This window comes from Musca autumnalis, unplaced genomic scaffold (assembly GCF_047663935.1).
Source record: "Musca autumnalis isolate F117 unplaced genomic scaffold, ASM4766393v1 scaffold_3, whole genome shotgun sequence".
NCBI classification, from domain to species: domain Eukaryota; kingdom Metazoa; phylum Arthropoda; class Insecta; order Diptera; family Muscidae; genus Musca; species Musca autumnalis.
Genome location: NW_027411866.1, coordinates 251,469,110 through 251,496,414, shown reverse-complemented (window position 1 = coordinate 251,496,414; position 27,305 = coordinate 251,469,110). Strand labels below are relative to the sequence as shown.

At 35.4% G+C, this 27,305-nt stretch overlaps 1 protein-coding gene and 1 long non-coding RNA gene across 3 annotated transcripts in view; one reads left to right on the top strand and one right to left on the bottom strand.

The window, feature by feature from the left end:
• Positions 1 to 27,305, bottom strand: part of LOC141397384 (uncharacterized) — a 194,969-nt gene that overhangs the window by 133,125 nt on the left and 34,539 nt on the right. The gene's annotated exons all lie outside the window — the stretch shown is intronic.
• LOC141396808 (uncharacterized) lies at positions 22,818 to 25,848 on the top strand. The gene is made up of 2 exons (XM_073972463.1): positions 22,818 to 25,273; positions 25,836 to 25,848. The coding sequence occupies exons 1-2, from the start codon at positions 22,818 to 22,820 to the stop codon at positions 25,846 to 25,848; spliced, it is 2,469 nt and encodes an 822-aa protein (XP_073828564.1).

Sequence of the window (27,305 nt, the reverse complement as noted above, 5' to 3'; positions counted from 1 at the left end):
ACGCGTGACGAGTCGTCATTTTAAGATATTTGTCCCATTTTACCACCGAATTGGTTGTAATTTGGTATTTTGTGTCTCCGGAGGCTAAAAAACATTTGTACCAAAGTTTGTTGATATAGGTCCACAATTTGGTATAGCCCCCATATAACGCTTCATATATATCGGTCAAGGGACCGACCAAATTCGGACGCTATAAGCGATAGTCGTTATAAACGATATTAATAGAAGAGATCAAATTATATTATGTATAGTGACTTTTGGGTACGAATACGTTGTTTTATTAAGTAAATAAAAAAAATTTCCAGTAGAATACAAGTGGATTCTATCGTTAGGGAAAAAGTTTGCAATCCCAATAGATAGAGATAACTTCTCACCACTACATACACTAGCTGACATAGAGCACTGTATACAAATGTCAGAAGAAAATGAAAAGGATACATGTAGAACAAAAATAGGTAACAGGGTTACCACTTTCAAAAGAAATATAAAAATCAGCCCCAAAGAAAAGTTCATATTGACCATTTATAAAAAAACTTCAAAATTTCTAAAACAATATGACGATGTCATAATTACTCAAACGGATAAAGGGAATAAAACGGTTGCCATGTACAAGGAAGAGTACAAAAATAAAATGGGGAAACTTCTTGAAGATAAAAACACATACAGAAAACTAAGAGAAGACCCAACAACAAAACTTCAAAAATCAAACAACAATATAATTACGGATCTACACAAGAACGATATAATTGATCAATATGAAAAAAAGAATTTATACTGCTCGGCTGCCACAGCACCAAGAATGTATGGCTTACCAAAGACACATAAACCTGATATGCCCCTTAGACCCATTGTATCGTCCGTAAACGTACCATGCTATGGTTTATCCAAATACATTGGGAAAATACTGAAACATATTATTTCAGATTTGTACAATATTAAAAATTCCATAGATCTAAAACAAAAACTTAAAGATATACAAATTGAAAGCGACGAGGTCTTGGTATCTTTTGATGTTATTTCGTTATTTACGAACATACCAGTCAATTTGGCGATTAAAATAATTATGAACAAATGGGAATCAATTAAAACACACACAAAAATACCAAAAACAAAATTCCTAAACATACTAAATTTCTGTCTTAAAGACAATAATTATTTCAATTACGACAATAATATATATCACCAGGTATTCGGAATGCCTATGGGGAACCCCCTTTCCCCCACAGTAGCAGATATTGTTTTGGATGACCTTCTTGATAACACTATTCATGAATTAAGTAAAAAAGACATAAAAATGAAATTTATAACCAAATATGTGGACGATACATTTTCTATTATCAAGAAGAAAGACATAAATGAAATTCTCAATACACTCAACAAGTACCACGAAAAAATACAATTCACTTATGAAGTTGTAACAAACAATTGTATTGCATATTTGGATACAAAACTAATAACAAACGGAAGTTCCATTAAATTTGACTGGTATCATAAAAACATTGCTTCTGGTAGAATCATGAACTACCACACAACACAACCAAAATCCCAAATAATCAATACAGCCAAAAGTTTTATCATGAGAATACTACGCATAAGCGATCAAGAATTTCATAAAAACAACATTAAAGAAATCACAACCATTTTAACTAACAATAGTTTCCCCAAAAAATTACTACCAAAACTTATTCAAGACAGCTTACGAAAATTAAATGATGGCAACCCTACCAACCAAGAAGAAACCAAAAAATACTGCAGCCTAAAATATATTCCTGGTCTAACAGACAACAAAAGTATGGGAATGGTAATAAACAAAACACAAAACATATGTTATGCGTACAAAGCAAACCAAACATTAAACAGAATATTCACTAACGTCAAAACACCCATTGAGAAACAACAACAACATAACGTAGTCTACGAAATATAATGTATGGGCAATGATAAACAAAGCTGTGATCTTGTGTACATTGGCACAACACAACGAACACTTCAAACGAGAATGGGAGAACACATAACTGACATTGAAAAGGGAACACAGAAAACAGCACTTGCGCAACATATTGCCAAAACTGGCCACAAAGCAGATTTTACAAATGTCAAAATTCTTGATAAAGAGAACAAAGATAACAAAAGATATACAATAGAAAGCTTACGGATACAGCAGAAAATAAACAAAACAATGAACCTCAAAGAAGACACGAATAACATAAGCGTTAGCTATAGAATTGCAATATAGATGCCTGTGATAATAGTTTTTTAAGCAGCCGTTAAAATAAATTAAGGCTTTACAATAATTTAAATTTGTGCACTGACGAAAATATACTTCATGTAAACTTTATCTAACTTATTGTAAGTTGTATAAATTAACATGAAGAATTTGATGTAATGTAATGTTTTTAATTAAATAGACGCATCCCCTGAAGATGTCAACAAAAATTGACGAAACGTCGGGATAAATGAAATAAAAGGATTTTTATTTACTAAACTTAGGTCTGCAAGCTTAAAAAAAAAATAAAAAAAAAATCCAAACGAATAAATCTAATTGGACCAAGAACATCAAAAATCAAAAAAAAATCAATTCAATTTTGGAACCTTTTATTCTATTTACTTTCGTATAAAGACTTAAAAACAAAATAATAAATAAATAAAAATAGGTAAAAAAACTTTTTAAGTTAAACGGTTTTATGTTAAACATACATTGCAATGTTTAAGAAAAATTTACTAAAAACCAAAAAATAATAAAATAGATACAGTCGTGGGAATTATAAACATATGCATAGACTAGACTAAAATAAAACCGTGGGGCACGTCAATTGTCTACAATCGCTGATTAAAATTTTTGTTTTGTAATGTTACACTATAATTAGGCAGTTGTTCAACCGACAACGATGGACGTGTGATAAGTAGGGCTAGAATGTGGAAACAAGCTAGCAAGCTCGATTATAAGCGAGTTTTAGGGTTTCATAGTGGTGAGCGAGTAGTACTTTGTCGGTTATAGACAAACTACGAGCAGTGAAACGATACCTCGCCAGCCAGCAGTGTGAATGTCCAACGATAAACTAGTTGAAACATCTCTTTTATTTACATGGAGTGTATAACTATTGGAATTTCCATGAGCAAGAAAATAGTAAGTAATTTCCTCACCGTCTGCGGGCCAACTGCCTAACGACGAATTAAACGATTCTTCTATCGCACATTAAGTCGATAATTTGTAGATAATTGACGTGCCCCATGGTTTTATTTTAGTCTAGTCTGTGCATATGTTTATAATTCCCAAGACTGTATCTATTTTATTATTTTTTGGTTTTTAGTCAATTTTTCTTAAACATTGCAATGTATGTTTAACATAAAACCGTTTAACTTAAAAAGTTTTTTACCTATTTTTATTTTCTAGTTTTTAGTTTTTATTTCGCATTCTGTTTAATTCATTTAGTGCTTTATTATTGCAAGGTTTCTTGCCCGTTAGTTTATTGCAGTCCAACTCCTCCATACGTAGTACCTGCAAAGATCTTACTCTACTAAGAGCCACGTAGGCTTGACCTTCTTCAAACAGTTTCGCACCGAAGTATACGAATGCGTGATCCACAGTGCTGCCCTGCATTTTATGTATTGTAGAAGCCCATGATAGTATTAAAGGCAACACACATCTGTGTGTATCGCTCCCGTTGTTTTGTTAACCTGGCTTCATATTCTTCAGGCGTTTCTGACGCTTTCATTTGTGTATATCGCTGACGTTGCTTTGTTAACCTGGCCTCATATTGCACAGGTGTTTTTGACGCTAATTGTTCCCGTCGTTTCTGTAATCGACTATTTCTATCACCTTCACTTTCTTTAGCTCGTTTTGCTTTATACTTTTCTTTCGCTTTTTGAAGCCTTCGTTTACGCTGTGTTGCAGTTTCTGTTTTATTTGTGTTTGTATTTTTTATATTTTTTTACCATTTTGTTCCCACGAGTAATGGACATTTAAACGGTCGACCCCCCAGAGGTCCAATAAAGGGGCAAGGCTATGTACAACAAGATGCGCCTGAGTCTTCAGGGGAAAACGCTAACGACATATCATTTTTATCCATCCTAATGCCATACAGTTCTCGGCGCGTTTTAACCTTTCACCTTAACTTGGGTGGTGTACCGCTAACGACGTATCATTTTTAGCCACCCTAACGCCACACAGTCCTCAACACGATAAAAAATCTTGACTTGGGTGGTGGATTCAGGCTGGATTAATCAGATACCTAAATTACAGATTCAATTTCTAAATTTAAATCTTAATTATACGCCATTTAGTGGCTGCGCCCATCTTAAATATTGAAGTTGTATAGTGCACTGTATTCTTCTTGTCAAGCCCTTTTATTTGATACCCATATTGTTGGGATTGATAATTTGGGAGATTTCAATTTTTCATTAGATACCCATGTTGATGGGATTGATAAAACCTAAGTTATCCGCCATTTTGTAGAGGCCGCCATCTTGGATTTTAATTTTATATAGTACATTGTATTCTACTGGCTGAGCACTTTAATTTGATACCCATATTGATGGGATTGATAAAACCTACGTTATCCGCCATTTTGTAGCGGCAGCCATCTTGGACTTAAAATTTTTATAGTATATTGTATTAAGCTTGTTGAGCCCTTTCATTTGATACCCATATTGATGGGATTGATAAAATCTACGTTATCCGCCATGTTGTAGCGGCCGCCATCTGGGATTTCAATTTTTTATAGTATATTGCATTCTGGTTGTTGAGCCCTTTCATTTGATACCCATATTGATGGGATTAATAAAACCTACGTTATCCGCCATTTTGTAGCGGCCGCCATCTTGGATTTAAATTTTTTATAGTATATTGTATTCTGCTTGTTGAGCCCTTTCATTTGATACCCATATTGATGGGATTGATAAAACCTACGTTATCCGCCATTTTGTAGCGGCCGCCATTTTGGATTTATAATGATAATGAATAAACATAATTGTATTGTCACCAAAATCCAAAGTGTATACAAAATTTCAGATTAATCGGTTGACAGGAAGAGGGTGAAATTTGAATTACTAAATTTGACCCAAGAATAATGAATAAAACAAACAGGGTGAGCTAAATAAAACCATTTAAAAATAAAGACATTAAATTCATTCGTCAGCAGATATTTTACGGTATATGATATGGTTTTATTTAAAATAGCCTGTTATTTAAGCTTTGGTTTTTTTTTTTTGAATTCCTAAGTTTAAATCTAACTCAGATCTGAGTTTTGAAAGGGTTTTCAAAACACATTCTGTGTTGTAACGTCTTCTGAGTAAATAAATTTTTACAGATTTTCTACTGTTTTTTCTACTGAAATTCTGGTTCTGTAGTATCCTCAATTTCTTCGGTAGAATTGCCTTCATCTAAAACTTCCAATATTTTGTCCTCGTCATTATACATGGCTTCGATGGTAACTAATTCATCAAAAATGACAATGTTATGAATGCAATTAGCAATGACAGAAGACTCTACATTTTTCATGGCTTCAGCTAACAATAACACTGTATCCAACCAATTTAATTCCGTACTTTCTTCCTTTTCTATTCTTGCAACGTTTGGTGGTTTGTTGTTTGAGTTCAAAAAAATACATACAACAAAATATTGAGAAAAATTGTTCTTCCTTGTATGATTCGACGTTATAACCGATAGCAAAATTCAAATATTTCACAAAAATCCGACGTAACAACCGATATGCCGCTATAAGCGATGACGTTATAAGCGATATTTATTTGTGTGGAATATAAGGGGCAGAAATTCGGGACTTTTGGATTTCGACGTTATAAGCGATATGACGTTATAAACGACGACCTTATAAGCCTGTATTCTGAATGTATTAGTCTCATTTGACCACAGAATCGGTTGTAACTTTCCAGAGGCTAAGAAACATTTCTACCATAAAATGTTTATATATGTCCACGTTTTGATATAGACCCCAAAGGACGATATCTCCTGATTTTCGGTATTTTGAAGGTTGTGGCCACATTAATCCACCGAAATGGCTGAAATTTGGTATTTGGTCTTCGTTTGGGATATAAAACTTTCCCCCGAAATTTGTAGGTATCGGTCCGCGCCTTCATATAGTCCCCATATAACGGTTCCTCCCGATTTTCGGTATTTTGAAGTTTGTGGCCACATAAATCCACCGAAATGGCTGAAATTTGGTATTTGGGGTACTAAACGTTCCATATGAAACTTGTTGGCATAGGTCCACGCTTTTATATAGCCCCCAAAGAACTTACCTCCCGATTTTCGGCGTTTTGAAGGTTGTTGCCTCAATATTCCTCAGAAATGGCTTATATTTGATATTTAGTCTCCGTTGGGGGTATAAAACTTTCCCCCAGAAACTTGTCGGTACAGATCCACGCCTTAGTATAGTCCCCATAGAACGGTAATTCCCTACTTTCGATAGTTTGAAGGTTGTGGCCTCAATATTCCACCGAAATGGCTGAGATTTGGTATTTAGTCTTCGTTGGAGGTATTCAACTTTCCAGCGGAAATTTGTCGGTATACGTCCACGTCTTCATATAGCCCCATAGAACGGTACCTCCTGATTTTCGTTATTTCGAAGCTTTTGACCTCAATATCCCACGGATATTGGCTCTGCGAACAGTGGCCCCAAAACAAAATCACCCCAAATACAAAGTGCAAAATGACCCCAAAAAAATATATGGGCTACAACAACACGAAATTTGGGGCTATTTTTCACCTTTTTTGCATATATTTTTTGGGGCAAAATTGCATTTAAATGAAAATGAAAAATTGCCCCAAATTATTAAAATGCAATAAAACCCCAAAGTTCTACGTTGTTTATTGTTTGGGGCCATTTACGTTTCATAGTTATTTTGTAAATGTAAATTTTTCTGAAAATGCAAAATTGCCCCAAAAAATGCCTTGTAATTTTTGGGGTCATTTTGCACTTTGTTAAAATTTGTAATTCAGTTTACATTCTGACTAAAATAACGGGACAATCGTAGTTTCTAAAAAAATATGAATGGTTTGTTGTAAGAACTTTCAATTTCATCATTCTTAAAAGTTCTACAAAGCTGTGAAGAAGTGCCAATTTGAATATACAAACTAATAATATGATGGAGTGCGTATTTTTTGCGGGTAAAAAAATCAATTCAAATCTTCTTTTTTTAAAAGAAGATAAGATGATTTACAAAAAAAAAAAAAATCAGTGTATAAAGACGTAGTTAAGTACGAGTGTTGGAGAGATGGGTGTAAGTCCCGACTTAATTATTTACCTTGCGAATATCCAAAAAAGTTTGTAAGCCATAACCATCCCCAACAGGAAGAAGAATTTAAAAAACTTTGTGCCCTCAACGAAATTAAGGAGGAAAGCGCAAACATTTCAAAAACTCTTGGGGCTCAGCCCAACGCTATAAGCAGTGCCAGAACTGCTTTTAGAAATGTCTCTGAAAGGTAAGTACTAAGTGAACTATGAATGATGAAGTGTTTATAATTAAAAAAGTCTTAATTCGAGGTTACAAAATGAAACAAAGGACTTCGAATTCCAGAAATTAAGGCGGGGGCTACAATACATTGCGTCCAAGAATTTCATTACATCTCCAAAAAATGGAAAGGAGATCATTGATGCATTTACAATGGAGGCAGTGTGGGAGGCTTATGGAAAATCCCAAGATATGGAAAATCCTAGACCTTTTTATACCGCCTGTATTGTCGAGGATGAGTTTACATATTGTATTTTTACATCTCAAAAATCTCTCAATTTAATTGTTGATAATGTCACTGATAATCAACGAAAATGGCTTATCGATGGAACATTTAGTATTGTTCCTAGTGGATGTTTTACCCAGCTGTTGGTAATATACATCGAGTACTGTGACCACGTAAGTAAAACATCATTCGTTCTATTTTTTTAAAATAGTTTTTAATATATGATTTTTTTCAGATATTTCCAATATTTTTTGTGCTAACTGACAAAAAGTCTTCTCAGATGTATGAGAACCTTTTCAAATATATAAAGGAAAATGTTTTCGACATAAATCCGGCTGTGGTAATAACAGATTATGAACAAGGATTGAGGAAGGCTTTGAAGACTGTGTTCCCAAATGTAAAGTGTATTGGATGTTGGTAAGATTTTATACCATATACAATCATTTTTTTTTTTTCAAGAAATTCAAATGTGACAAAATATATCATGTATACATTTGTAAAAAGATATTGATAAGGATAAGGATGCCGTACGGCAGCCTTTACCATTCTGACACAACACATCCTTATCAATATCTTTTTACAAATGTATACATGATATATTTGCTAATAGTTGCAGAATCCAATTGAAAAATATTGACTGATATTGATTTTTGCGTCCGGAGGGCGAAGGATGTCGGAAGGGGAAACAAAAAAATCGCGCGCGCGATTTGTTTATTTCCCCTTCCGACATCCTTCGCCCTCCGGACGCAAAAATCAATATCAATCAATATTTTTCAATTGAATACTCATAAGAGCAGTTTCAAATAGTTGGTGCAAATTTTACGATTTTCCTTCTTATATAAATATATACATTTAACTGTAGGTTTCACTTTTGTCAAGCTGTCAGAAGAAATTCGATCAAATGTAAAGACTTCATTAACTATCTGAGACAATCAAAGCCAGCTTCAAAAGCTTACTATAAACTTTTGGCACTCCCCCTGCTTCCTTCAGCGTTAATAAAAGATGGATTTCGTCAAGTTCGGACGGAAATTAATTTAATGGACAGTGAAAGGAAATTCTCAAAGTTCCTCAAATATTTTGAAAATCAATGGATAAAGAAAGTAAGTTAAATCTGTTAATAATACATTTTTCTAAATCATAATTTTCCTCAAATCGGATGCGAAAATTTGAGCGTTTCCAGCCAAAATACCCGCACAACTTCCGCTGTTGAAGCCTATAACGGTATTTTGAAAAAATGCATTCCTGCCAATGGCAACTTTTTCAAATTTGTCAATTATTTACGCCGAGAAGAATTTTTTAAAAGCCGAGAGTTTGAAATGCTTGCCAAAAGTGGCGGTACACTCAAAAAATACCGCAAAAAAAATTATGTTGCTAGGGATGCCATAATTGAGGAAGCAACCAATTTCTTAAACGGTGGAAAAATTACTGTTGCAACATTTTTAACAAGATTAATTTACAACAATAATATGAATCAACTTATTCCACCTGAAAATATATTTGGAGAAGAACCAGATGAGGAATGTCTATCCGGTGAAGAAGAAATAACAACGGCGAATACTGAGGATGAAAACAACGAAAGAGAATGTGTTGTTTGCAAGGATAATTTAGCAAATGTAGTACTTCTCCCTTGTAGTCATTTGAAGTGCTGTTCCTCATGCACTACAACATTATCAAATTAAGCACACTTCCTTTGTCCATACTGCAGGGAGTCAGTTAAAGACAGTATTTTAGTTTTTATTTAATAAAAAGTTGAATTTTTTTGGGGTAAATTTGTATTTTTTATTTTGGGGTGAAAAATGTAATGAAATATGGCCCCAAATTTGGGGCCATTTTTCATTTTGGTTTTGGGGTAATTTTGTCTTTTTTTGGGGCCAAAATGCTGGACACATAATGGGGCCAAACTTCGCAATGCACTCAGACCCCAAATTTGGGGCCATTTTGCATTTTAAGTTTGGGGTGATTTTGTTTTGGGGCCACTGTTCGCAGAGCCACGGATATTACTATAATGTGGTAGTAATTCTTCACTAAGAGTATACTACTTTCCACCTGAAATTTGTCGGTATAGGTCCACCCTCTCATAGCCCCCATAGAAGGATATCTCCAAATTGTCGCTAGTTTTGAAGGTTTTAGCTATATTATCCTACCAAAATGGCTGAAATTAGACATTTCGTCCTCCTTTGGGATGTAAAACTTTCTCCCAGCAATTTATCGGTATGGGTCCATGTTTTGATGTACACCCATGGAAAGGTACATCCCAATTTTCGGTATTTTGAAGGGCTTCGCCTCATTACAACACAGTAATGGCTAAAATTTGGTACATAGTCTTCGTTGAGGGTATAAATCTTTCCTCCTGAAATTGATCGGTATAGATCAACGTCTTCATATAGCTCCCGATTTCCGGTATTTTGATGGTTTTAGCCTCATTATTCCACCGAAGTGGCTGAAATTTGGTATTTGATTTTTTTCTGGGCTACAAAAATTTCCCACAAAAATTTGTTGGTATACGTCCACGTTTTGATGTACCCCCATAGAACGGTAAATACGAATTTACGGTATTTTGACGGTTTTAGCCTAATTATAACATGGAAATGGATGCATGTTGGTACTTAGTCTTCGTTGAGGGTATAAAATTGTCCTGAAATTTTTCGGTATAGGTCCATGTCTTCATATAGCCCCCATAGAACAGTACCTCCCGATTTTCGATATTTTGAGAGTTGCTGCTCAATATCCCATCGAAATGACTGACATGTATGGTAGTTAGTCTTCGTTTGAATGATGTGTCATCAATATCCCATCGAAAAGAATGATATTTAATAGTCCGTTGGCGGTTTTCAAACTATCCACATGAAATTTTCCGGCATTGTTCCATGTTTTTATAGCCCCCATAGAAAGGTCCCTCCCAAATTTCGGTATTTTGAAAGTTTTAGCCACATTATTCAACGGGTATAACTGAAATTTGGTATTTATTCTTCGCTGGTGTTACGAAACTTTCCTCCAGAAATTTATCGGTACACGTTAAAGTTTTATACAGCCTCCATAGAACGGTGCTCCCAATGTTGTTAACTATCCAAATCTAGAATATCCAGGTTTAGGTCTAGTCGGTATTGCCCAATTTTATGTATTTCGCTCAATTCGGAAAATTGTAGATATTAGTCCATGTTTTGGAAAGAACAAAAATGTCGCCCCATATGAGCTGTTTTGAATGGAGTATTATCAGTTTAAAAAGTTCGGCCCGGCGGAACTTAACGCTTATCTTACATGCTTTTTGGTTTGTTTATTGGTATTTGACCGTTTTTTAATAGCATGAAACATATGAAAAACTCAAAAACATTCATATTTTAACATTGACCTTGAATTCCTCTGCTAAACCGGCATTTACTGCTTACAATGCATCAGAATTATGAAAATATCTCTAGCCGTTCAAAAGCTACATAGTTTTGTCCAAGAGAAAAAGATTCTGAACCACTGTGCACCGTAGCGAAATGGCAATCACGCTCGTCTTACACTCACGCTCGTCTTACACTCTGAGTGCATGCGTTCCATTCCGATGCCTGACAACTAGAGTTGGGTAAGCTAGTTCCTAGCTCACTGTACTAGTTCATAAATGTACGAGTGACGTCATAAAATCTAACGTGTGATATTACGTATACACAGTTTTTCATGCAAACGGTGTGGGCCATTGCATAGAATGACCAGCGTTGTCATACTGCAAAAGCATGAAATTTGAAAAATTTAAATGGTAAATTTAGATTGAAGACATTTGAAAAACATCAATCGGATTTTTCAAACTGCTAGGGTACATAGCAATGAATAGGAAAAACCATACTGGCTTCAAACTGGACAGAAAATTTGCTCGGTAACAAATTTTTAATACTGGGAACGGAAATAAAGCCATATTTCCCTATATTTAACCAACAACTGCAAAAATATTTTTAGGAAATTCCGTGTTGAAAACTCCAATTGCGGGTGTTCTCACAGAAATGAAGGGCGGTTGGTTTTCTGCTGTGAGCCTCGAAAATATTTCAGTAGTGGAAATATTTTTCTCAAGATTCATCCACCAAGGAATATAGAAATGGAAAAAAGGAAAGAAAATGCAATGTATTAGGATTCTGTAGTAAGAACAATAACACTGTGCTACAAAAGTAGACAAAATGTTTTTGCAGGGGTTCTGATGCATATATTCAGTTTTGTGGGAGTCCATGGAAGACGAAAATACCTTTGCTTTCTTTGGGTCACTTCGTTTTTTGATTTTATAACGGTAAAAACGCATTAAAAAACAGGAAAATGCTTTTCCTCGTGCTCTAGGCTGCATAGAAGACACCAAACTGCGTAAGTAATTACTTTTATCAAGAAGGAAATTTAGTTAGCTTTACAAAGTGACCGAAAGAAACCAAAGGTATTTTCGTCTTCCATTGACTCCCACAATACCGAATTTATGCATCAGAACCCCTGCAAATTTTCACTGTAGCACAGTGTAATGGTTCTTTATTGAATTCGTTGAACCGGGACGACTGCTTAGGGGTAGTTTACACTATATGTAAATGTCATATGACATGAAATTTTCCATCATTATATAGTCGCTAATATGTGCAATATTTAGGATTTTCCTTACGCCATTTACTTTGCGTGTCCACACCAGCAAAAATGTAATAAAACTACGTCTCCACATTGCCTGCGTGGGTAGATATGGAATTTTTTTTTATTTCGTGTTATATGACATTTACATATAGTGTAAACTACCCCTTACCAAGGACAACAGTATTGGTTGATGCTTAGTTAACAAGTGTTTTATATTCAAGAAAAGTTTTAAGGAACAGCTAAGTATGACAATTCAGAGAGAGAGAGAGAGAGAGAGAGAATAAGAGCATACAAAACACAATTCTGAGCAGAACCAGGGATGCCGATTGCAAATATTTCGGAACATAGAAGAATGGAAATAGGGTTGCCAGTTGGGGAAATACGGCGTAAACACGTATCCATATCGTAGATAAAATTTATAGTTTTACTCCCACTTTTGTGGTGAGGTAATCAAAGTAATGATTCGGATGGTCCATCTACGAAACCGTTCTAGTGTTGAAAGAAAAAGGGCCATGATTTGCGAATGTGCCCCTGGAATATCCGGACTCGTTTTAGGAAAGGTGCAGTTACGCACTGGCGGTATTTGCAAAGTACAAGGAAAATACGATGGATTGGGAAAGGCGCACAGTGTTGCCGCTTCCATACAAAAGTGGACAAAAATAGAAGGAATTGACCTAGGTGATTTTTTTTCACAAGTACTTACGAGGGCGGTTCGGAAACTTCTTATCCTATCAATGAAAGAGAATAGTTAGTTTTTCAAAAATATTTTTATTTTTCAATATAATCTCCTTAGACTTCAATACACTTAGTCCAACGCTTATCTAGCAATTCTATCCCTTGATTAAAATAGTTTTCATCAAGGTCTTAAAAATAACCTTAAGAAAATATCACATATAAAATTTTAAGGCTATTCGATCAAAATTGACCGAGTTATAGCAAAATCGGGAATGGATATATATGGGGGCTATATCCAAATTTGAATCCCAGAAGATGGACAGTTGTAAACAGGTTGAAGATTAATAAGGCCGCAGGAGCCGATGGCCTACCAGCAGAGCTGTTTACGGCTTGAGGCAACACGCTGATAAGGTTTATGCATCAGCTAGTTAGCAGCATCTGGCAGGAAGAGCGCGTACCCGGCGATTGGAACCTGAGCATTCTATATCCCGTCCAATGGTCAACGAAATAATTGGACCATATCAGTTTTGCTTTAGTCCGGGCAAAGATATTTGGTTTGAAGCAGATCCTGGAAAAGACCCAAGAATCGATCTGCATTTATTGGGTCTTTTCCACCATCCATCCATCTTTTTGTCGATTATAAAGTGGTCTTCGACACTCCTATACGTTCAAAGGGCGTTCCAAGCCATGTCTGATTTTGGTATCCCCGCAAAGCTCATTCGGCTTTGCAAGATGGCATTGACTGCTACTCGGTCCTCAGTTAAAATAGAAAAGAACCTCTCCGATGAGTTTACTACCAAAAGAGGTTTCAGACAAGGAGACGGACTGTTTTGTGATCTCTTCAACATTTTGTTGGAAAAGGTTGTACGATATGTGAAAGAAGTGGAACAATATATACAAAAAGCCACATATTACTTGCTTATCGATCGGTAAAAGAAGTAACTGATACTTTTGAAAAGGTCGAAAGACAATCTGCTAAAGTCGGTCTGGCAGTTAACAGCGATAAAACTAAGTTGATGCTATCGAGACGTAATACGTACACAGATCTCGCACCAACTGTGAATGATGGTACGTATAATTTTGAGGTAGTAAAAGGCAACGCCTACCTCGGCACCGTCATTAACACAACAAAAGAATAGTGCTGGCCAACATATGCTACTTTTGGCTAAGTAAGCAATTTAAGAATAAAGCCACACCACGTCAAGCAACATTAAGGCTCTACAAAACACTGATACTACCCGTGCTAATGCAGTTTTCGAAGCATGTGTACTTGCGCAATCAGAAAAGGCACGAGCTGTATCGCTTATACAAGTGGAAGGCCAAGGCTTAGATGGAATAAATAAGAAAACACCCTAATTGGCAAAATATTGCAACAAAATGAGAGGAATGGTATTCTTTCCTTAGTTCGGTTTATGGAAAAACTTTTCTGTAACGGTCACCTAAATAAGTATGTTTAAAGAATGCGCAATGCACCATGAGGTTACTCTTCTTAAGACTTAACGTCCGCATCACCCATTCTAGATGGTGCCCGAAGAATATTTTTAACACTTTCAGGCATTTATGTTAGAAAGCACGTTGTTTTCAAAAAAGGCAATTCCAGGTTTCTTTGATAAAAATCTTTCAGAAGGTTTATTTGGATAACAATCGATAAAATTAAAGGAAATGCTTCAATTACACTGTGCAACATTTTAATGGTAATCTTGTGCAAACAATTTGAGCTGAGGATTTTTGAATGTACAGACCCAATCGACAAAAACCCTAGTTGGATTTTGTTGTGTCAGATCCAGCTTGGATTTTATGGCCCCATCTAAACATGGTTAAATATTGATTTTTTAAAGCAATTCTGGGCTATATCTCTGAAACCTATGTGAATCTTCATCTGACCTCTGAAGCAAATTTGTAGATAAGGGCAAGAATAAAATATTTGGAGAAATAGCGAACTCGAAAAACTACAATTATTGCCTCAAATTTTATAAAATATCAAAAATTTCCATAATTTGTGTACATTTCGCACCATATATCGAAAATGGTTAATTTTTTCTTAATATTTGCTTTTGAAAAAATATTCTCTGGAATGTAATACACAACCCTTCAGAACATACTATTGTTGTGAAACGCCTCTATCACGTTGTTTCAGAATATTTTTCAACGAAGATTTAATAAATATGTCAATAATGTGGTGAGTTTCAGAATGTTCTGAAGAACTGCTGAGAACTTTATTTGGAAGATTTTTGCCAAAGGTTACTTGGTTCAACTCCCAATAGTTAGCTGATACTGACCAGAATTTCAGCAATTATGTAAAATGTTCAATATCTTATCGATTTTGATGCCATAAAATCCGAACTGGATCTGACAGGACAAACCCCTACTAGGGTTTTTGTAGTCTCAATATGTACTTTCACAAAATGCATACTAAAAGTTGTTTGCATTTTCAGTTTTGCATAGTGTTATCTTTCGGATATAGCTGGAATGGTCTATACTTATGTCTGTCCACTTACTATTAAAAAAAAAAAAAATATTCTGTGTATAATTTTTGGACCAGGCCTCCATTTTTAATGCATTTTTCTTACTTGATTTCTATATTTATTTTTAACATAATATAATATATAATAACATCCAAATAACATCCGTCTATATAAAATATAAATAACATCCAGCGGAGTGGGATCTTCCTTGAATATGGTTCAATTTTAGAAATCCATTAAATTGTTATCTTTTTGCACTTAGATGTAAAAAAAAAGAATTTTGTATTTAATAACATATTTTTTCCATTATTAATTTCAGGAAAATAATTATTGAAAGGAGCAGATATGTTGTCACAACGTCAATATACAATTTTTACAAAGGCAAACTTCAATTCCCCCCTTTGAAAATTATGTAAGAACATACAAGGTGTATTAAATCTATTAGTCGATCGATGGGTTTAAACTCATTCCTAAATATCTTAAAAGACTCTTTATTCATTATTATTTCAATTAAAAAATTACCTCATTCAAAATGCAGTATACAATTTAGCAGCATTTACATAATTTATGAATAAAATGGCGTAGCAATGGCACTCGCTGAGAAATTTCTCACATAATGAGGTGTAATTATGCATAATTAATTACAACTAAAGGAATATAACAAAGTAAAATTCAGAGAAATAATTCAACTGTGTAAATTTAAACAGTAACCTTGTCTTCATAGTTTCTACATTGCACTTCTTAGGAAGAAAACAAATTACAAGAGTTTTGCCTTAAACTGTTTATAAATAATTCTATGGCAAATTATTTTTTATAATTTTAAAGTTTTCCCCTTTTTAACAATATCATTGGCGAAAAGAAAAAAAATGTTTAAAGAAATTCGTCAATTAATGCAATTAATTTCTTGGAAATCTTTCCTTTTTCTTTTGTTGTAGTTACCCACCCAAAGGCAAAAAGTTGACAATTCTTAGAAGAATTCGTGGAATTAGGGTATGTTATTCTTTTTTCATTGCTGGTTATAAGTAGGCGAATAATTGTGAATAGCATTTAAATGTCTTTATTGAGTAGACTATAATTAAAGATGTGTTCAGTTAATGCCAATGAAAATAAGCTTTTTAATTATTGTTCATGGAAGATTAGTGGGGATAATCTTTTTAGCAATTATTGAGTTGTCATTTAAGATTTTTTTATTTATTTGAAAATTTTCCCTTTTTTAGGCGAGTATAATTTTATAGATGTTTTTATTGGGCTTTTTTGGTCAGGTTAATAAATGAAAATAAAAGAATTTATTTCATGTTTGCTCAACGTTTCGTTGGCTTGTTTCCAACTTTTTCAAGAGCGACTTTTTATTCAATTCTAGTAACAGATGAGAAAATTTTTTTCATTACATTTTTTGTTTTGTGAAATATTGTGTTTCGTTTAACTTACATTAAATATTTTGCATTATTATAAATTTCTTATTATTAAAAAAACGGGACTCCACAACATTTAATTAATAAAAATAAATAATAAATAATCAAAAATATAAAAATCACAGTTAAACTTAAAACAAAAAATGTAATGAAAAAAATTTTCTCATCTGTTACTAGAATTGAATAAAAAGTCGCTCTTGAAAAAGTTGGAAACAAGCCAACGAAACGTTGAGCAAACATGAAATAAATTCTTTTATTTTCATTTATTAACCTGACCAAAAAAGCCCAATAAAAACATCTATAATAATATCAACAGTGGTCAACAAAACACTCATCAGAGTATAATTTTAAGCATTAACTTTTTAATTAATTTCTCATTGGAATAGAGCTTTATGATCAAAGGAAAGCCAACGATTCGAAATCGCCATTTTCAAAACAAAAATCGTTTTTAGGTAAAAAAAAAAATCCCAATGCTAAATTAGGCTACGATGGTATCTTGTCCAGTTCATCCCATTCGCAAAAGCCAACAATACATACATTTGTATAAAACTGAATAGAATTATATCTCGTGTTATGTTATTACCTTAATACTTACTTAGCTGGCCCATTACATAACATTTGTTCTATAGGCCGAACTAAGAAAAGATCTCCAATTCTCTCTATTTGTTGCTTCGCACTCTGGAATACCGCGCCTTTTCATTTCATCATCCGCTTGTTTGCGCCATCTATTCCTTGGCCTGCCAAATCTGCGTGCACCGCCAAGCGGTCCGTGTTTATACACCTTTTTAGCGGGGTCATCATCGCTCATTCTTATGATATGGCCTAGCCAACGCAATCGTTGCATCTCGATACGTTTAACTATATGCATGTCTTTGTATAGCTGATACAGCTCGTGGTTCATGCGACGTCGATATTCACCGTCAACGCAGATTGGTCCGTAGATCTTTCGAAGAATTTTTCTATCAAACATACCAAGCATTGCCATGTCTGCTTGCGCAAGTACCTAGGCTTCGGATCCATACATCAGCATGGGTAGTATCAGTGTTTTGTAGAGCGTTATTTTTGTTGTTTTTTTTTTTTTTTTTTTTTTTTTTTTGACGAGATGTGGCTTTGTTTTTATACTGCTTACTTAAACCAAAGTAGCATCTGTTGGCCGATACAATTCTTTTTTTTATTTCACAACTGATGTCGTTTGTTGTGTTTACGGAGGTGCCGAGGTAGACGAAGTCTTTTACTACCTCAATATTATAGGAACCAACTTCCGCAGTCGGTCCGAGCTCAATGGACGCATTGCGCCTCGACACCATCAACTTGGTCTTCTCACCGTTTACCGCCAGACCCACTTTAGCAGATTCTTCTTTGACCTTCATAAAGGTATCAGTTACTTCTTTTACTGATCGGCCTATGATGTCTATATCATCAGCATAAGCAAGTAACATGTGACTATTGGTGTAGATTGATCACACGAAAGGCTGTCTCCTTGTCTGAAACCTCTTTTGGTACCAAACTCTTCGGAGAGGTTCTTTCCGATTTAAACTGAGGTCCTCGTGTCATTTAAAGTCATTTTACAAAGCCGAATGAGCTTTGCGGGGATACCAAATTCAGACATGGCTTGGCATACCTTTGAACGCAGCGGGCTGTCGAAGGCTGCTTTATAATCGACAAAAAGGTGGTACGTGTCGATCTGCATCTCTTGGGTCTTCTCCAGGATTTGCAGCAGGGTAAATATCTGGTCAATGGTGGACTTGCCAGGTCTAAAGCCGCATTGGTATGGTCCAATTATCTTGTAGGCTTTAGTCGTTCGCACAATATCCCTGACACGATCTTGTAGGCAATAGGGAGTAGACTTAAGCCCATATAGTTAGAGCATAAAGTCTTGTGGACGGGGCACAGGATACTCAGGTTCCAATCGTCGGGTACTCGTTCTTCCTGCCAGATGGTGCTCATTAGCTGATGAATACACCTTATCAGCGTGTCGCCTCCGGTTTTGAACAGCTCGGCTGGTAAGCCATCGACTCTTGCTGCCTTATTATTCTTCAGCCGATTTATTGCTGTCTTTACCTCATCTTGGCTGGGCGGTATACATTCAATACCATCTTCTGGGATTGGGACTGTGGTATCTTCGTCGTCTTCGCTGCTATTGGATACCAACAGTTTTGAAAAATGTTCTTTCTATATCCTGAGTACACTATCTGTATCAGTTACCAAATTACCTTGCTGGTCTCTACAGGAGGATGCGTCTGTACCAAAGCCATCAGTTTGGTAGAATTTTCGGACTTCATTCTGGCTCCTGTACATCTCGATTTTTTCACACTCCCGCTTTTCCATCTCTCTCTTTTTCCTGCGGAAAAGACGTTTCTCCTCTCTCCTTTTCTCCCTGTATCTCTCTCGTGCGCTACGCTTGCTACGGATTTAACAGTAGCCCTATATGCTGCATTTTTCTCTTCGGTGGCAGCACGACACTCCTGATCATACCCTGGATTCCTTGGTGGAGGCCTCTGGTATCGAAGTATGGACTTTGCGGCTGTTTATTACCTTAATACTGAAAACTATATACTTCAACTATCTATATATATAAAAAAGGATGATGTTAGTTACTACGCTTATAACTCAAGAACGGCTGAACCGATTTTGACAATTTGCGCCAATTCGGAATCGTCTCATGACAGAAAAGGATAAAACCTAAAGAAATTTAAAAAAACGCGAAAAAAAACACGAAGATATTTTGTAATTTTGTTTGTTTGTGTGTTTCTTTTTTTTGTCAATTTCGAACGTTGTATATAAAATATTTTTTCCAATTTGACTATTGATATTGAATTGATTGTTTGTACCAACCAAAAACCAATTTAAAAGAGAAACCCGATTCTTAAAAGCGCGTTGAAAATTAATTCGAAAATTGTGCATAGCAATATACAGGATAAAGACGTGCATACATACATATGTATGTATGTATATGTGTGTTTATTGGATTGTGATTTGGAGAAAAATCAGGAATTATTCGTTATTTATTTCAGGGCTATTAACGAATTTGGTGGAAAATCAAGATTTATCCGAGCTTCCTGTCATTCTGAGTGTTTCATTTGGTGGAAAACGTAAGTTTTATTCCCGGTTCATTGAAGTGTGATTTATACATTTTGTCAATGTTTCTTCGTGTCTTATTGTAGTTGTAAGTTTGGTCAAGACATTTTCGTGGTTCGTTTCAATTTGAATAATTCATTTGGTGGAAAACTTACATATTCGCGAGAACGACTTATTTGCTGTTCATTTTATTGTGATTGTTTAATTTGCTGAGTTAGAATTCCATCTTTGATCGTAAGTAACCACACATATGTTTTATTGTGAGGCTGCTGGATATTTTTTTCATTTACCAGTGTTATTCACAATGCCGCGAACCAGAAGATCAAATGTTTCACGTCGAACTCGAAATGCAACTCGAGTTAGGAATATTGCATATGAATTAAATAGGGCTGATCAAGAAACTGCACGGGAACAGCGCCGCGCAAGTATGGCCAGGCTTCGTGAATCCCAAACCCAAGACCAAAGACAAGCAATCAATGAAATTTCCAACATTGCGATGAGAAATCGTCGAGCTTACCAACCAACACAACAACGCCAAAATTTGAATCAACGCGCAAGAAGAAATGCTGTTAGTGCGGATTTGAATCGCGTTGCGTTTCATTACGATTGTTCCATAGACTACAGCTCACATCCATCTATTCAAATTGGGCCGATGAATATTGTATGTATCCACTGTGGTGCTTTGAAGTTCTCTGGAGAAACAAATGGATTATGCTGCCTCGGTGGTAAGGTAAAATTACCGCAATTGTCCATACCTCCAGAGCCATTGTATTCCTTGCTACGTGGTGAAACACCGGAGTCGCGTCATTTTCTTTGCAACACGCAGCAATACAATGCATGTTTCCAAATGACTTCGTTTGGTGCGGAAATCATTGAAGAAAACGGATTCAACCCTACATTTAAGGTATTAAGTCGCTGTTGTTATAATAAGGCATATCATTTTTAGTTTTAAAAGCCATCGTTAGTTCGGTTTTAAAACTTGCAAGAATCCACTATATAAAGCAGAAAAATGTTTGTTTAGTAGTTCGTACCTTATGCACTCAAAAAACACTGAACGAATTTAGCTTAAATTTTAAGAGTATGTTAGAGCATACATATATATTACAGCAGTGAATATCTTTAGAATGGTAACAGATATATTCTCCAAATTTAGAATGTGTGCTGCAATTTGACCCAGAAATTTATATGCGAAATTACATTGAAATCTCTTCTCATCTGGATATAGCTCCTATCGGCCGAATATATTTGGCCGATTTTATGCACCAAACACACTGTTTATGCCCAATTTCAATTAAATTTGGAATATGTGGCGGAAATTTAAATAAATTTGTGAAATTATATTGAAATCTGTTCACATCTGGATATAGCTTCCAAATATATTTTTTGGGAATATTTTCATGAAAGTGGGAATATGGATATAGCTCTCATATATATATTTGGCCGATTTTATCCATTTCACCAAATACGGAATGTATCCACAATGTCTATCAAATTTGGAATGTGTGACTGAATGTGGTCTAGAAATAAATTTACGAGATTATATATAAATCGATTCAGCTCTGGATATAGCTCTCATATATATTTTTGACAGATTTTGCGCATTTGATGCACCAAAAACGCTATGTATGTCCAATTTTAATGAAATTTGGAGCGTGTGATGGAATTAGTGTAGAAATAAATTTGCGATTTTATATGTGTATGCAAAACTTCCAAATTTTAAAATCCACAAAATATTAATATTAAATGAATAAAAATCTTAAGTGGTGTAGCAAAGCACACGGGGTTCAACTATTTCTTTACAAATTTTAACTTTTACAAGTTTTGGAGTATATGGACACATATTTTACTTATTTATATACATTTTGTCGTTGACTATGTAGATTCAAGGGCAAATTCACCATCGAATTGGTTCGCTGCTACCGTTAGAAGACGCACAAAATAAATTTCTTCAAATATATTTCATGGGTAATGCGGAAAATGAACTGGATCAGCGACAAACAATAAATGCTAGAATGAGACGAATAATTCTTGGCGGCTTGCAACAATTAATTCATGAACATAATGCCCTGGTTCGCTTATTCAAAAGTGCCTTGCAGCGAATGCCAAGTGATGAATATAAAATATTAATCAGGGCAGATAAACGACCTGCTGGAACGCATGAACGGCAATATAATGCTCCAACAATTGATGAGGTTGCAGTTGTTATTGTAGGTGAAAATCGGGAGTCACGCGATATTGTGCTCACACGCCGCGGATCGGGGCAATTGCAACGAATATCAGAAACACATCGTTCATACGATGCGTTACAATACCCACTGATATTCTGGCAAGGGGACGATGGCTACTATATCAATATAAAAATTATTAATCCATCGACAGGTGCGTCTCGACATTTTAATTGCAATATTATATCACATGATGCCAATGATATTTTTAGGTGAAGAAACCAACAAGAATGTCAGTGCAAAGAGTTTTTACGCGTATCGGTTGATGATTCGCCAGAATGTAGAAAATTATATACTACGATATCGCCGACTATTTCAGCAATTTTGCGTGGATATGTATGCCAAAATCGAGTCTGAGCGTCTCCTCTTTATCAAATTAAACCAAACAAAACTACGTACGGAGGAGTACATTCATTTACGAGATGCAATTTCCAACGAAATAAGTACATCTAATATTGGTCGTTTGACCATTTTACCTGCGACATTCGTTGGAAGCCCACGTCATATGCATGAATATGCGCAAGATGCTATGACATATGTACGTTACTATGGTCGTCCCGATCTGTTCATCACCTTCACGTGCAATCCAAAGTGGGTGGAAATTGTTCAACAGCTACTTCCTGGCCAAACATCAAGTGACCGGCATGATATCACCGCACGTGTATTCCGGCAAAAAATTCGGTCACTCATGGACTATATCATTAAGCATCGTGTTTTCGGAAATACTCGATGTTGGATGTACTCGATTGAATGGCAAAAACGAGGCTTGCCCCATGCTCACATTCTCATTTGGTTAATAGATAAAATACAACCGGACCAAGTTGATGATATAATATGTGCTGAGATTCCTGACCCTGAAACCGATCCTGAACTGCATGAAGTGGTAATAAAAAATATGATTCACGGTCCGTGTGGAGTCAATAATCCTCAGTCTCCGTGCATGGTCGACGGCAAGTGTTCCAAGCGTTACCCACGAAACATTACTAATGAGACCATTAGTGGCATTGATGGTTATCCACTGTATCGGCGCCGATCGCCTGACGATGGTGGTAAAACAATTACTGTTAAAATAAAAGGAGAAGATTTCGTCGTCAACAACTCATGGGTTGTACCATATTCCCCGCTTCTTTCCAAGACATTTAAGGCTCATTGCAACGTAGAGTATTGCAACTCAGTTAAGTCAATTAAGTACATTTGCAAATATGTCACGAAAGGTAGTGATATGGCGGCTTTTGGTCTTCAAGCACTTGACCCAAATGATGAAATTGCACAGTATCAAGTTGGTCGATACATAAGCTGTAATGAAGCGATTTGGCGTATATTCTCTTTTCCTATTCACGAACGATTTCCGACCGTTACACATTTGGCAGTTCATCTGGAGAATGGTCAACGTGTTTATTTCACTGAAGCAAATGCTATTCAACGTGCGCAAACCCCACCACCGACAACGTTGACAAGTTTCTTCTCGATTTGTCAAAGTGATTCCTTCGCACGGACATTACTTTACACAGACATGCCACGTTATTACACATGGAATGCTGCTACGAAACAGTTTCAACGAAGAAAGCGAGGCGATGTAGTTCTTGGGTATCCAGATATACGTTCTTCTGAAGCTCTTGGCCGCATTTATACTGTTCACCCAAAAAATGATGAGTGTTTTTATCTGAGATTATTGTTGGTCAATGTCCGTGGTCCCACATCTTTTGAGTCGCTTCGAACTGTCAATGGCATTGTTTTACCTACATTTCGTGCTGCATGCTATGAACTAAATTTGCTTGAAAATGATTCGCATTGGGACACGACAATCGCTGAAGCAGCTCTTTCCGCATCCCCATGTCAGATACGCACATTATTTGCAATCATAATATCTACATGTTTTCCATCGAATCCACGTGAGTTGTGGGACAAATTCAAGGATTATATGTCGGAAGACATCTTGCACCAAGTACGTGTCCATTCATCGAATCCTAACCTTGATATGACTAACGAGATACACAACAGGGCTTTGGTTATGATTGAAGATATGTGCTATACCATGTGCGGCAGTTTGTTGATTAGACTAGGAATGCCATCACCAAATCGGGGAATGAACGAGGCTTTTGAACGAGAACTACATCGTGAACATGAATACGATACAAACACATTAAGCCAAATGATTCGAACGAATGTGCCCTTATTGAATCCTCAACAAAAAGAAGTGTATGTCACAGTTATGAAAGCAATTGATGAAGGAAATGGTGGCATGTTTTTCCTTGATGCTCCAGGCGGCACTGGGAAGACATTCCTTATATCATTAATCTTAGCTACAGTACGCGCGAGATCAGAAATTGCTCTAGCAGTTGCTTCATCGGGAATAGCGGCTACACTTCTGGAAGGTTGCCGAACCGCTCATTCGGCGTTGAAACTACCACTAAACCTTCAATCAGTACAAGAACCAATATGTAACATATCGAAAAATTCATCAATGGCCAAAGTGTTGAGAGCAAGCAAGATCATTATCTGGGATGAATGCACAATGTCGCATAAACGTGCGTTAGAAGCACTGAATCGAACTATGAAAGATTTGCGGGATGACACAAGGCGTTTTGGGGGTGCTTTAATTCTACTCTCGGGTGATTTTCGGCAAACGCTTCCAGTTATACCACGATCCACAGCTGCCGATGAGATCAATGCTTGCCTGAAGTCATCCTCATTGTGGCCACATTTCCAGAAACTTGAACTAAGTACTAATATGCGGGTTTCATTGCAAAATGATCCCTTAGCTGAAGTTTTCTCCAAACAACTATTAGAAATTGGCAATGGTCAAATCCCTGTAGACCCTATGAATGGTCGGATTTCATTTCCGCCAAATTTTTGCACTTTCGTGTCGACTAAAGATGAGCTTATCAACAACGTGTTCCCGAACATTATTTATAACCACAAAAATTACGATTGGTTAAGTGAAAGAGCAATTTTAGCGCCTAAAAACCTCGATGTGGACAATTTGAATTGCACAATACAAAACAATATCGTTGGTGCTCTGCACACTTTTAAATCTATTGATTGTGTAACAAACGAGGACGATGCAACCAACTATCCCACTGAATTCTTGAATTCGTTGGACGTACCTGGGTTGCCACCACACAACTTGGAACTGAAGCGTGGGTCAGTAGTTATAATGCTTCGGAACATCAACCAACCAAAATTATGCAACGGAACGCGTTTGGTGATCATAAAACTCTTAAGAAATATTATTCATGCCATTATTTTAAAAGGGAAATTTAAAGGAGAGGAAGTTCTCATTCCGAGGATTCCAATGATTCCAACCGACATGCCATTCGAGTTCAAGCGAATACAATTTCCAATTCGTCTCGCATTCGCCATGACAATAAACAAATCGCAAGGTCAATCTTTGAGTGTGTGTGGCTTGAATCTTGAAAATGAATGTTTTTCACATGGTCAATTGTACGTCGGGTGCTCCCGTGTCGGTAAACCATCCGATTTGATAATTTTTGCTCCTAATAATAGAAGTAAAAATATAGTTTATCATAAAGTACTTCGCTGATTTAAAAATCTGTTCTGACATCAATAAAGTAACATCAATTTAGCAAGTATCCAATAACTTTGTCGATTATTAAACAATGGAACATTTAACATACAAATACTGCGAGACGAAGTTCGCCGGGTCCACTAGTAACATATAAATATGTCTTTTTCCCTTTTGTAGGTTAACTCTATGAGTCATACATGAAGACCAGGGATTTTATACACATAACGTACATCGTAATATGAGCTCTATAATTCTATTAGTATGAATGATTCATTTGCTGATTGCATTTTATATTGAACGAAAAAAAAAAAAGAAACAGAAACTAAATCACCTCAATTTTCTTAATGGACAAAATGAGGCAAAAATTTGCAATGCATTTTTTTCTGTGCGAAAAATAGTAGAATTTGCATGAAGATGGGATTATATGCATGAATGGTGGTAATAAACACACATGTGTCATGTACCCACATATGTACGTATGTGCGTACATATGTGTGGATAATAAATAATGTTATAAATCCAGTTTGTATTAAAACCTCTGGTGTGTTTAATCGCATAAAAACACGCCACTCAAATAATAATTAAAATTTCTGTGGAATTTTAACATGTTATACGGAATCATTTACACTTAAATAACTATATATAAATAACTGTATGAATGTAATTTGATCAAACAATATAAATCATCATTTTGCAATAATCTGTGTAAAAATTAAAATTGAAGCAACTTTTAATAGATATATTTTGACTCTACTTGGGTAGACTTTTAAACATTTTATTAATAAAATACTTTACCTTTCCCCCAAATATTTGTTAAAGTCGTTTTAACAATGTCCATTCAGGGTAATTATCTCTTTCCTAATCCATTCAAACTTCTATTGTTTATTATTAAAACTAAAAACTGAAATGTTTTCCCATAAAAACTCTCCATAATAAAATATTAATTAATTTATGTATGTGCGCTTGTGGAGCACCAATTAATTTCGCACATAAAGTATTTCCATTGAATTAATTGCAGTTGTTTTATGAGAATTTTATATGTAACATTACGAATCATAGTCGTCATCCTCATTATCATCATCGCAATACTGCAATTCATTTCTAGAACAGATGACATGTGGGTTTATAGTTATGAGTTGTTGTTTTTCTTTTTTTTTTTTTTTTTGTTTGGATCGTTACAAATTAAATGGGATTAATGAATCCATATGCAAACAGGGGTGCATACAACCAATTTCATCAGTTAATGAATTATTTTTTATATTTATTCAGCAAATGTTTGTAAGAATTATGTGATAAACAAACAAAAACCCGCGCTGTTTTCTGTTTTTTTAGTATCTCCCACAACAATTATGAAAACAACTTCAGTTCTATTTTAGCAAATATATTACTAAAACAATAATGAATATACAGACATACTTATGCATGTATTTAACGTTAATTAATAAACAATTTGTTTTAATTTCCATTAATTATCTACTAAATGCTTACACATGGCATTACACAAAGGCAGGCTATTAACGATAGGAAGATTTACCAAGTGTTTTGTAGCTTTTTTCCGCCTCAAATTGACATTAATCAACACTTGAAAGTATCCTAGCTGATAATTGATTTTAAGTGATGTTGAATGAAATGCAAAGAATAATCATT